Source organism: Episyrphus balteatus, chromosome 2, assembly GCF_945859705.1.
Source record: "Episyrphus balteatus chromosome 2, idEpiBalt1.1, whole genome shotgun sequence".
Lineage (NCBI taxonomy): Eukaryota > Metazoa > Arthropoda > Insecta > Diptera > Syrphidae > Episyrphus > Episyrphus balteatus.
The window spans coordinates 18238066-18251255 of record NC_079135.1 but is presented as its reverse complement, the minus strand read 5'-3'; the positions used below and the strand labels follow the sequence as shown (position 1 = coordinate 18251255).

General features: G+C 28.8%; 1 protein-coding gene across 1 annotated transcript in view; it reads right to left on the bottom strand.

The window, feature by feature from the left end:
- Positions 1–12175, bottom strand: part of LOC129909133 (neural/ectodermal development factor IMP-L2) — a 75470-nt gene extending 63295 nt beyond the window's left edge. The window contains exon 1 of the mRNA XM_055986106.1: positions 11952–12175. Coding sequence (XP_055842081.1) covers positions 11952–11960 — 9 coding nt within the window. The 5' untranslated portion in view covers positions 11961–12175. The remainder of the gene's footprint in view (positions 1–11951) is intronic.
- Positions 12176–13190: the final 1015 nt, after the last annotated feature.

Sequence of the window (13190 nt, the reverse complement as noted above, 5' to 3'; positions counted from 1 at the left end):
ATTTTTTTTTTTTGATTATTTTGTTCTTTTTGAAAAATGTTATGCTTCTTACGTAATTATTATTGAATTTTTCTATACTATTTAGCTCCTCTTTATTGTAAAAATAAAGTTTTGAAACAAATACCACTTAAATTCAAAGATATTTAGAATTGAAAAATTATTGGTCACTGTGGCGTATACGTATTTTTTTTTGTATTTTTCTTAAATGCTAAATTTTAAGTGTACAAATTGAATTTCTAATGATGTTAGTATATGAGAATCGTTATAGATGAGATTATTTCTTAATAATTGGCAAGGAAGAAATATTTTGTCAGTGAACAAGAGGACATCCTTCACATCCCTAAAACTGACATAAACTTGTATTTAACTCTTTTTACATATCTATATCTAAGAAAATAAGATAAATACAGATGACTTATTTCAATCTAATTTAATCAATTATTTAAATGAATGCAATCATAATGATTTCCATGACATTTAGATGAACTTTTATAACATGACATATTTAAAAAAAAACCTATCTAGTTGTTTAAATCAGTTGTAACTGACATTTTCCGCATTATAATATTCTAACAACAAATATATATTGTAATTTATACATATGTACGAGTATTTTCATTGTTGCGTGTGTATAATAAAATAAAATCAGTTCCCAACGTTTTTAAATGGAAGCTCTGTTTGTAAATTGATTCCTCAATTATATTTAAATGATTAAATTGATTGATTTCCGACAGCAGCAGCACCAGCTCATCAAATCGCTACTTTCAAATAAAACACTAACGTCATTTAAAATTTAAAAAAAAAAAACTAGTGCCTATACATAGTTGAATTATGTCACAGAAAACGTCAGAACTGTCAGTCAAATCTGTCTGTAATCTACTAATATAACACTTCTTGTTATATACATATGTGGAATAAAATGAACAATAAGAAGTGAAACGATCTTATAATGTTGAAAGTTGAGCTGAAAGCCTATGTGCTGATTTAGCATAGATAAAGAACATTCTGTTAAATAAAATTGTAACTTCTGAATTTAATTTTAAATGTACATAAATGTACACAAAAACTAATAAAAAAATACAATAACTCGACTACAATAACTGCAAGAAAAATAGTAGCTTCTAAAATTTTCGTCAACTAGCATAGACTTTGTATATACGAAAAACAGTTCCTTAGATTGATAAAAGGAAAAATGTAGTATTAAAAAGTTTGACTAATTAATGTTAACTCTAGTAACTTTAAATTAAATCTTTAACCATTCTCATATTCGTACAACATAAAAATTCAATTTATACCAAAATATTACAGCATTTAAGAAAAATTTATAAAAAAATACGTATACGCCACAGTGAACAATACATTTTAAAATCTCAAATATCTTTGAATTAAAGTGGTATTTTTATATAGCTAGGTCTTGATTTTTACAATAATGTGAAACTGAATATTGCAAAAACTCAATAATTATTACGTGAGAATCATAAATATTTACTTTTTTTTTAGAATTTAGAAAGCTCACACTTTTACTTCTTCTTTTAACCATACAAGTCGGTTTTTGATAGAAAACAATTTAAAGATTTAAAAATGAGCATTGGACATACCGTGGTACTGATTTTTGAACGATATTTTCCTTAGTCATGAAAAAGCTCACCTTTTCGCGGAGCATCTTGCGAATGTTTTTAAGCCATACCCAACAAACGCGCCTGAAAATAGCTTACAGTTTGTTGATAAGATAGATGAAAGTGAAATACCAATTGTAAGATTAAAAGAAATAAAAAGTATGTGTTTACATCAACTATCAAATAAAAAATCACCAGGTTACGATCTAATTACTGCCCAGGTTATGAAAGAAATGCCTTTGAAAGCCTTCATAAAACTCCAATATATAATAAATGCATGCCTTAAGCAACGGTATGTCCCACACCATTGGAAAATTGCTGAAGTTATTGTCATACCCAAGCAAGGTAAGCCACCTACAGAAGTGACGTCTTACAGACCAATATCGCTTATACCAATTATGGCAAAAGTTTTTGAAAAACTGCTTCTGAAGAGGCTTAGCAAAATTATAGAAGAAAGAAGGTTAATCCCAAATCATCAGTTTGGCTTTAGAAATAAACATTCCACGATAGACCAAGTTCATAGAATAACGGATGTAATAGAAAAAGCATTAGAAGAAAAACAAGTATGTTCGGCTATTTTCTTAGATGTTGCTCAAGCCTTTGACAAGGTTTGGCATGAGGGACTTGAGTACAAACTGCAAAGGGATCTTCCCAGACAATACTATGAAATATTAAAATCGTACATCTCAGACCGATTGTTTAGAGTAAGGTACGATCAAGAATATTCGGAATTGAAGAAAATAGAAGCCGGTGTACCACAAGGAAGTGTCCTAGGTCCTACCCTGTATTTACTATACACAAGGGATATCCCAGTTGGTAATCACACCATAATGGCTACTTTTGCAGATGATACCGCAATTTTGGTACCCGACAAATGTGTCTCTAAGGCAGCAGTAAAACTACAAAATGCCGTCGACACAGTCAGAGATTGGACCGAAAAATGGCGTATCAAACTCAATGAAACAAAATCTTCACATATAAACTTTACAAATAAAAAGATAAACAATATTTCAATATTAATTAATAATCAATAATTAATCCAATTCTGAAATGGTGTCCGTCTTGAATACAAGAAACCATGTTCGGAGATTAAGAAGAACCAAGCCTCATGAGCTTATGGTCTAAAAAAACATGGGAAAGTATTAAAAGTTTAAACTTCCCCCAAAGTGATTTTACAAAGTTAAGAAAGAAAAATCTGATGTCGATCTCTCAAGATTGGTCCTGATAAAGAGGTGGTTTTAGTGGTTAAGAGTCCCACACTACTTGGTGTCGAATACTGCCAAGTGTCTTTTGAAGATTTCCTCCCGTCAAAAAAAAAAAATGTAGAATATGAGACAAATTTATGGAAATATAAATCAATCACCAGCCAAGTGATTAAACATCTATTTTGGCATTCGAACCATTTCAAAATCGCTCAGGAACATCGGTTAAAAACCTTTCCCAAAATTATTTCTAGCACGCAATGTAAAAAAATACTTTGTTGGAAGAAACACCTAAGTGCAGGAATCTACTTAGAGTGCAACTTCAAATAAAGTCCTATGGAAGGAGGAATCAATTTACAATTGAATAGTTGCCAACGGAAGACGTTAGCTTACTCAGTTTTTTTTTTTTTTTTTTGTAATTTTATAATGAGCACTAAAGGAGTTTTTGGGCTTTAGGAAAAGATGGATGTATTTAAAAGCAGTAACCAATAAACATTGGTTTAAAAGTTCTAAACATTAAAATGGGAGCAAAAAATTGAGGCGGGTAAAGCATTCCACATTCTTGTAGTACGACTAATGAAAGAATCTCTGCACTTGACCGTGTACATTCGAAATTGAGCTCAAGTGTATTCCTTAAAATAGAAGTATTGCGAATGAATTGTTTATAGAGAAGAATTTAAGCTATTTCGTTTAAACATTTAAAAAAGAAATATCTATAAAATAAGGACAGGCATGATAAATTTCGTGCTCAAGAGATGAGATTGTACAATGTACATCTGTAATGGACCTATCATTTATCATTTTAAAAGCTGTATTTTGAAGTCGGTCCGAATACCTCCAAGTGGATCTTAGGAGCACCTGTCCAGATAAGGGAATTTTTCTCGAGCTTAGGGTGAATATTTAAGTCGGATTTAATGAAATTATTGAAAGGGTTAAAGTAGTGGTCCTGATTGACGCTGTTTTTTTTTTTCGTAGGAGTAACTTCTGCCGTTGTTTTAGGCAACTAACTTATTTCCATTAGATGCTGCTTGTCCACAGAAGTACTTGCGTTGTACAATTTCTTTCAGCACATAGGTAATATAAGTTTGTACTTTTTGACTTGTGTTAAAAAAGCAGCTCTTTTCCACTTACAACCATTGTTGTTGTATGTCAAAAAAGCGTATAATTTTTAAGCTATTCATTGGTATTGATCAATTTACTTGAAATGGCAGAAAAATTGTCTTCCGGTAAGTTTTTTTTCAGTTCAATGTGAAAGTCATCCAAAATTGTTAAGTTAACTCGGTATTAACTCATGGTTTTACTGTTGTTCAGCAGAATAGATGGTTTTAATGCTCAATTCTATGAATTCGTAATTATCGTAAGACATTTGGAGCCATAAACTAATTTTGCGTTAACTTAGTTACTACTGAAAAATTAGGCCTTCCTTTCCATTTCGCATTACTTCTGTAAGTTATTATCAATCATCAATAATATTGTGTTTATTTTTACCACCTTCTTAAATACCCACTTATTGTTTTCAATTGTAAGTTTTTAATTTGCCCCTTAAATTACAAAAAAAAAGAAATAAAAAAAAACTGTTGACACCTTATTTTTTCTGTCTACAGAAAAACAGCGCGCCTATTGCGTTGTTTTTTTTTTTTATAAATTTCTTTTCTTCAATTTGTCTGCCAATTAAAGTGTTTACTTTATATTTTGTATTGACCCCCTCAATTTCTACTACAATTTTTATGTTTCAAATTATGACGTTTTGAAATTCTGCCTCTAATTGAGTACGAAATCAACAAAAAAATAAAGCAAAAAAAAAAACTAGCGAAGGCAAGTCATCAGCACAGCACGAAGTGGGCACATCCGTAAAAACATTTCAAAACAACAACATGTTTTTGTCAATGAATTTTTCATGAATGAAATGAATGAATGGGATAAGAATGGGGGGCAGATCACATCGAATATATTTTTGTGTGACGTAGTTTGGTCTTTTTCTTTTTTTTTTTTTTGGATGCTACAATGTATCTGATAGAAACTTAATTCAATTTTACCTAGATACATAAATATTTTAGCAACAAAGATACAAACATACTTCGACTTCTAAGATATCTAGGAAAAAATCTGCCTCTGTTCGAACACACAAACAAAATACAAAAGGCGATATGTCATTCTACGCATGACAGATCACACCGCCAGTTGTACATATCTCGCTCAACAAACGATCTCTCAGTATGGCGATCGAGTAGAGGTTCGGGTAGGAGTAAGGTATCCATTATAAAAATGGACCCACCAACACAAACACAAACACAAAAATCACTATTTCGTTGGCGTGTTTTTTTTTTTGTATGTTTGTAGTTGTAACATGTATCTAATTGCGATAGAAAAAAAACTGGTATTCAAAGAATTTAGGGGGCTCGTCTGACTACTTTATACTCTCTGAATGGCCTCTACGACTTTTACGACGACACAAGTGCATTATCGCATCCAACAACAAGTCGCAACCAACCGATCGACGACGACAAGTCGACAACCAAGTCGACAGCAATGCTACGTGATCATGCGGTAGTAGGTTTTACGAAGGCCTCCGATTGCTTGGCGGTGCATCCATGTGGCAATGCCGCCGGTCGATGACGCATGATCCCATTAGATTAAATCGCGTCGATTCAATCCGATCCGACCCAATACGTCCGATCCAACTCGATCGGATCGTATAATCATCAATATATGATTGTATATCTCATAAATATTGTCAGTGCCAACATATTTAACGGTCGACGACTTTACGCATTAATATTGGAGGTTGCATCAATTAAAAAATAGGAAAAAAAAATTGTATGTGTTTGTGTGTGAGAAATTATGTAGATTTCGTAGAAAACTATGGCGTGACAAATGATTGGAATTTTTTTTTTTTCAAATTCAAGATGATGAGGCAATATGCACGTAGTCGATCTCGATACAATATAGCCTCGTTTTAAAGCCATGAAATCTCAATTTATGAACCACGTTTCTTTCCATTTTGCTTTGTGTCATTCGAATCGAATTCGAAAAAAACCTGTAGTTTTTTTCCGATCGCGCCATATGTTCATATGCATAACGATCAAAACTAACAGGTCAATTATTATTATTGTTAACGTTTTGAATGAGCGAGCGGCGGTATATAGCATCTTTTATCATTCCATAAAAATTTATTATATTGAAACGATCTTTCTCTTCTCTGAGAAATCAGAGTCGATCGACAACGATCGTGTGTATAGTATAGTGACAGAAAAGAGGCAACAAATTATTTTTATGTGGTTATTTAAGAGGGTATTTATTTGTGTGTGTTGGTAATTTATTGTAGTTTTATGTCTGTATATTCATATTGTGGTTGGTCAGTTTGTAATACAATCAAAAAGGAGGGTAAAATGTGTGTGATCTTTTTTAACAGTGGTATACAAAAAAATTGAGCCTATTATTTGAATTGGTATATTTGATGCATTTAACGTTATCTGTTTTTAGGCGCATTTACGGTACATAGATATTCTTCACCTACACATGCAAATTGAAGCCGGTATAGTAATAATGAAAGTTGACTAAGGTCAAGCATTTGATTACTAAATTAGTCTAACGTGAATTAGATTATACTAAATTTGATAAGAGTTAACTCCGAATCAAGTGAATAGATCTCTTTAAATGTTTAAATAAAGATGATACTCAATTAGAAAACAAAAGTATTGAGTAGGGTCACGTAGCAAATATGATGATTTTTTTAGTTACGAAATCAAATTTCTATTTTTTTAGATGAAGAGGAAAATGGTCTTAACTGAAAAAGTGATGGAAAATAAGATCATTATTACCTCTCAGAATTTAATGGCTTGTCAATTTGAAAACATTGCATTTTGTAAGTAAACCTTATTATGAATCAGTTGGGTTGGTATAATAATTCTGCAAAAAATCTGTTTGAAAAATTCTGCTATCGGAAATCATTTGTTTTTCACTGAGGGAAAAATCAAAATCATTCCAAATATTAGTTAAATCAATGTGGTTTTCATTGATTTCACGTTGTTTTATGGTGGCTTTTCCCTCAGTGTTCAAAATTTAGGAAAATAAACTAATTTTTTACAAATTTTTGCAATGATGCAACAAAGAAGAAACAAAATAACAGGTGTATATTCATGAAAAGGCTTTAGCTTGTACAAAACTACTATCTTAAGTAGTAATACATTACATTTTCCACAATTTCATACGTGTGAATACTAGAGTTTTCTTTGTCAAAAGATGTATACAAATTTTTTGAATTTTAAAATAACTTTTAAGGAAGTCACGCTCTATTAAAAATTTCTGTATATGTATTAAAAAAATAAAAACAAAACCATTTTGTTAAGAAACAAAATAAAAGAATTTTACATGATAAAAATTTGTAAAAAATTGTTCAAAATATATGCCCTAAAATTTGGTCATGCATTCAATTCGATGACAGTCTGGTGTGAGCATAGAAATTCGGGGTGCATTTAACTTACTTATTGAGAGGTTAGGCCACTTTGTTTGATGGAAAAAAGATTTGCCTTTTTTTTAAATCTTTTTTTAATTGAAAGAATGGTGCTATCAAAAAAACTTCTTAGCTATTAAGTGCATCTACAAAAATTTTCATAGTAAAATATAATAAAATTACGTCTGTACAATGAATCTCTGTACGTTATTACATGACTAAAGTAGATTTGAAAATGTTCATTTGAAATTTAGTAAAATAAGTACATTTTTACTAATTAACTAGAACAAAATTTATAAACTAATTAGGTAGCAATTTTTGAGTAAAAAATAAATACAAATTATTTAGTTTTTGGAAGTTACAACAACATTCTTGGCTTACTTATAATTTTTTTCCTATATTGATATTGTCTTTTAAATTTTCATAACGGAATATTTCGGCCTCTACTTCTATATTATATTTTTTTCTAAACCGTTTTAATCTTAATATTGAAGAAAACTGTGTGCAATAATATAAATAAAAATCCAACATACAATTTTCGTTTTTTGCTTTGTTTTGAAAAAATTTAATTTGTAAAAAAGGATCAAGAATGAATCTTTTACGGACTTATGGAAAATCAACCCACACTCCCTAAGAATTATTTAATACAAATATTTTAACATTTTTCCAAAGTATTCAACCAAACATTTTTTTTTATAAAATAATAATCAAACTTTTTCTATTCATTTCTTTTTTCTTAAATAAGCCTCGACAAAAAAAAAACTCACCTTAAATCTTCCTTAAAATAAACTAATTTACAAAAAAAAAATTAGTATAAGCTTAACCACTTTTTAAAGATTTGACCGCACTGTTTGATTGTTACTTATAAACTGCTAACCAGTCATTCAAATGTTAGACACATTACCTACGCTTTGCATCATCTAACCTCATTTTTAATATAAAAAGTGATGCCAACAAAGATTCATATTAGAAAGCAATGCGTCCAAATATGTACAAATAGGTATGACACACACACAAGCAAACACACGGAAACACAAATATCCTAAGCAGATGTTAAATTATTTTTTAGTTTCTAGGATTGCATCATCTTTTAGTGAAATGAAGTTGTATATAAAGTTATCAACCATCATGTAGAATATAAAAATAACTTAGAAAAAGTAAATACATTTTACCATGAGATTGTATCTTATTCTTTTCTGAACATAATTTAGACATATATTTATGTTGTGGAAAAAAAAAGTATAAACTAAACATATCATTGAATAATGCGTAAAACTTACTATTCGCAACCAAAATCTATTGTTGCAAAAAAAAAAAACATGATTTCTGTTCCCCCAACTAACAATTATATCTAAATCTTAAACATTTATTTAAATTTAACCAGAAAATGATTTTCCTTTTTTTAAAAAAAGGTAAATTGTGAAATCAATACTAGATCAATCATTATAAAATATAAGTTGGTACAATTTGGTGAAATTGAAATCCTCGATTTTTTTTTTAACACGGATGTTTCTATTATTTATTTACTATAAGAATGGAAATCGAGGTAGATCGTTGGTGCCATTTGAAAGCAATAAACTCAAAAGTCTTCTGAAAAATTTGGTCTCGAAAACGAAGTCTAAGTCTACATATTTAAAAAAAAAAAAAAAAACGTTCTAAATTGTATTTCAACAAAACAAGTGTAATCACTGGCCAACAATTTTCAACTTTTGAAAAATTTCCAAAAAGATTTATATCAAATCTTATAAATTTGGGTTCAGTCAGCTCAAAAAACATATTGGTTTCTTTCTAGCAGCTCTAGTTTTTGAAATATTTAATTTTTCATATTTAGGGGAATATTCATACTAATTTTTAAGTTTTCCTTATTTTCAGCGTTTATTAAAATTTTCCAGAAAAATTTATATTCAACTTAATGTATTTGGGGTCAGTTAACCCAAAAATCACATTCAATTATTTCTAGGAGCTCTATTTTTTTTAAATATTTTAGTCTTACACATTTTGGGGGTAATTTCGTACTAATTTTAAAGTTATGATTATTTTAACTGTTTGTTAACTGTTTGTATAAATTTCTATGCCTTTTCATGTGTGAATAATTTAAAAACTAGATAGTGGAGTTACTAAAGCTCAAAAATTGGCAATTTTAGGGAACCCGGCAGAACAGCTTAGATTTTGATGATCTTTTTTTCAAAAGTCGGTAATTAAAAATACTTTAAAGTCTATAGATTAAAAATTGCCGGTGTTGCCGTTTTGATTTTTTAAATTTAATTGAAGATTTTTGTGAACAAAAACAAATTTTTTTCAAAAATTTTTCTTAAATTTCATAAATTAATTGATGCCAAAAGATTGTCTAGGAAATTCAAGGAAAAAAAATATATGGGAGTGAGGGACAATCTTCCATAGTTCAAGCGATAGATGCAATTTTCTTATTAATTGACTTCAAACACAAAAAAAAATATTTGAACACAACGGCAACACCTACAATATTCAAATATACATTTTTTAAAAGCTAGAAGCTTAGTCATATATGTCAAATTAAAATTAAGTTAATTGAATGAACGGCTTTTGAAAGAATGGTATTTGAACTCAGATTTTTGAAAAAAAAAAAAATTATTGAACAAATTTTAACATGTCGTTTTTTAAACTTGGTCGTAATGTAAAATGCATTTATTTTCAAAATTTTTTGGCCGCATTTATTCTGATTTCAAATTATAAAAGGAAATGTCAATGTGTATTACGGTTTATGAAAAAAATTAAAAAGTATTTCATTTTCGAAGAACTTTTTTTAATAAAAGTTTTGAAAAAAAATGTAACTTATTTTTTTTTAAAGTTCAACATCTAAACATAAAATTATTTTTTATTCATTTAATAACCCTTACTGTTGAAAGTTAAATAGCAAATATTTAAAGTTCCTATTTACCACAGTCTTTGAGAAAATTAATTATTTAAATGCAAAAATTCAGTTTTAATAAAAAAAAAACCATTGAAATTGAAGTAATTTTTCATTTTTTTTTTTCAAAAGTGTGATATATTTTACCTTTTGCTTCGAAATTCAACTGATAATATTTACGGCCAAAAATTTTTTTTAAATAAATTCATATTTTATTAGAAAAAGTTTGGAAAAAAGTAATTTTAAATTTTTCTAATAACATTTCTTTTTTTAATTCTGAGTTTGATTACCATTTTTTCAAAAAGTCTTGATTAAATTTAGTGGATTTAAATTTAAGATATAAGAATGAGCTTCTGGCTTTTTAAAAATGTATTTTAAAATATTATAGGTGTTGCCGTTGTTTTCAAAATATTTTTTTTGTGTTTGGGGTCAGAATGTTAGAAAATTGCATTTATCGCTTAAACGATGGAAGATTGTCCCTTACTGCCTTTTATATATTTTCCTTAAATTACCTAGAGAATCTTTTGCTATCATTTGTTTTATGAAATTTAAGCAAAAAAAATGGTTTTGTTAAAAAAAAAATAATTTTAATTTTAAAAAACAATACGGCAACACCGGCAATTTTTAATCTATAGACTTTTAAGTATTTTTAATTACCTACGTTTGAAAAAAAAATCGTCAAAATCAGAGCTGTTCGGCCGGGTTCCCTAATAATTTGCTTTAGTTACTCTACTAAGAGCTGCTAGAGAAAAACTAACGTTGTTTTCGGAATCAGGACCCCAAAAAAAACAATGGTCTTGAAAATTTTTGTTTTTTGAGCAGTGTTATTTTTTTTATTAATTTATGACTGAAATTATTAAAAAAAAAAAAAAAAACAGCAATAACATAAAAATTTGGAGGGATAAGCAACATAGGCCTTTGGAATATGAAAGTGGGTAAGTAAAAGTTTTCGATCACAATAAAAAAAAAAAAAACAAAAACAATCATAATGATATGAGTTGAAAGTGGGTTAAATAATTTTCTCTTCTCTCCTCATTACCTACTTAAAAAATTTGATCGAGGCCAAAGTTTTTATATTTCAAAAAATCTACAAAACTTGATAAAATATGCTATTTAAAGAGCTATTGCAAGTCTACTCTTATTGTACACTTTCTAAATTAAATTAAAAAAATCTTGAAAAGTAAAAAATCTTTCAAAATTTTTTCCAAAACTCAACATGATTTTTTTAATAAAAAAAATTAATATCTCAGAAAAACTACTTTGTCAGAAATCCATAGTTATTTTGCTAAGTTAAACCTAGATTGTTTGCTATAGAATCAAAAACTGGTATTTTTTTTTTTGCTGCTTAAAAATATTAATAATTTTCAATTAAAATACGAAGAACAAAACTTTTTTTAAGAGAATTCATCAATTAACGAAACGCTTTCAAAATATTATATTTTGAAAATTTGGTTAGATGTCCCAGAAACGAAAAATATATCAAAATTTTTTGGAATTTTCGAATTTGCAACACAACTTCGAAATTTTTTACTCTTTTTAAAATTTTTTTTTTTTTTTTGAACAAAGAAAAATTAAGATTCTAAAACCTATTAATAAAAATTTAATTTCAAGTAAAAACTTAAAAAAAGTTGTCAGGAAATAGCATTGTAATCAGACTTTCCCCGATCGCTATTATTGCCTTTTTAGCATTTTGCTGACGTTGGAATAATTAATTTACATTTTTTGGGTCACGTTTCGAAATAAATGAATTCATCACATAAATTGTTTAAAAAAAAAATCACATATTCACATACCTGACACATATTTTTTTGAGATATTTTTTTAAAGTTAATTTTAAGACCACAAGAATTATTTGAAAATTTCAAAATAACGGAAGCACTATTTTTTTAAATAAAATTAATTTATCTTAAATGGAACTGGGTATATGTTAATCGCGAATTACAATACGAAACAAAAATTCACTTCGGGGGTCAGTACTGAGAGAGCTATATAAGAAGACTTCTAAAACATCCTGTTGAATGTATCTTTTGGAATTGTGAATCGAAAAGCTTTGGCACATGCCTTTTATACCATCACGTTGGTGGCTAGCCGGCATAACAATCAACCAGTGATGAATTGAAATGCTTTACAGATAGCAGAAATTTTATTTTTTGTTTTTTCTTTTTTTTTTTATAGGAATCCTTGCTTTCCATCCCCGACCGTGAGTTTAGGTTTGATCTGAAATTTCTACTACAAAAAAAAAAAGATACTATATCTATATCTACTAAAAGAAGCCAACTGTTGCATGTACATATTGATACTTTTGTGGCGGGACGAACAACGGGGTTTCGCATTTTAGGGGGTTGTTGTCTCCTCTATATCTTTTCTATCTATCTATCAACCCGCTATTGGAATGGTGTTGCATTGAAATCACCATTTCTACGAAAGAAAAAGAATGAACAAAAAAAAAAAAATATGGAACATTCGTGTACTGGACGTCATACTATCGCGCAACAGGAATTAAGCTCAAATACTTCGTAAATGAAACGAATAAGTGATCACAAATTGGCTTGTGCTGTCTGTATTTTTTTTTTCATTTTTTTTAAGGAATTATAATTCAAATATAGATTCGAAGATATTTTGCGGGTGCTATAGGGAATTCCGTTTCACGCCCACTTTCTGTTTGGAAGAGACACGTTGTTGGATTATTCTTGCTATAGTTTTCTGAATTTTGGTTTCCTTTTGGGTTATAGTTTTGAAAGATTTTCAGAAGTTAATGAGACTCCCTGCTGGTCTTGATGGTCAGTTATGACAGAATAAATTGTTTATAGATATTTCAATTTCATCACTTAAGGGTTGAGGAGCTTTTTCTTAGATTAATGGTGACATGAGAAGATCAAATGTAGAGATGAAAATATGATGACTTATTTAATTATTGAAACACCGCATGTATTCATTGTGGGAAATTATTAACTAAATCATTAAGATAAGGGTTAATAGGACTAAATAGCTTTATTGATTGATTTAGAATCAATTAATTAAATAATTTTATA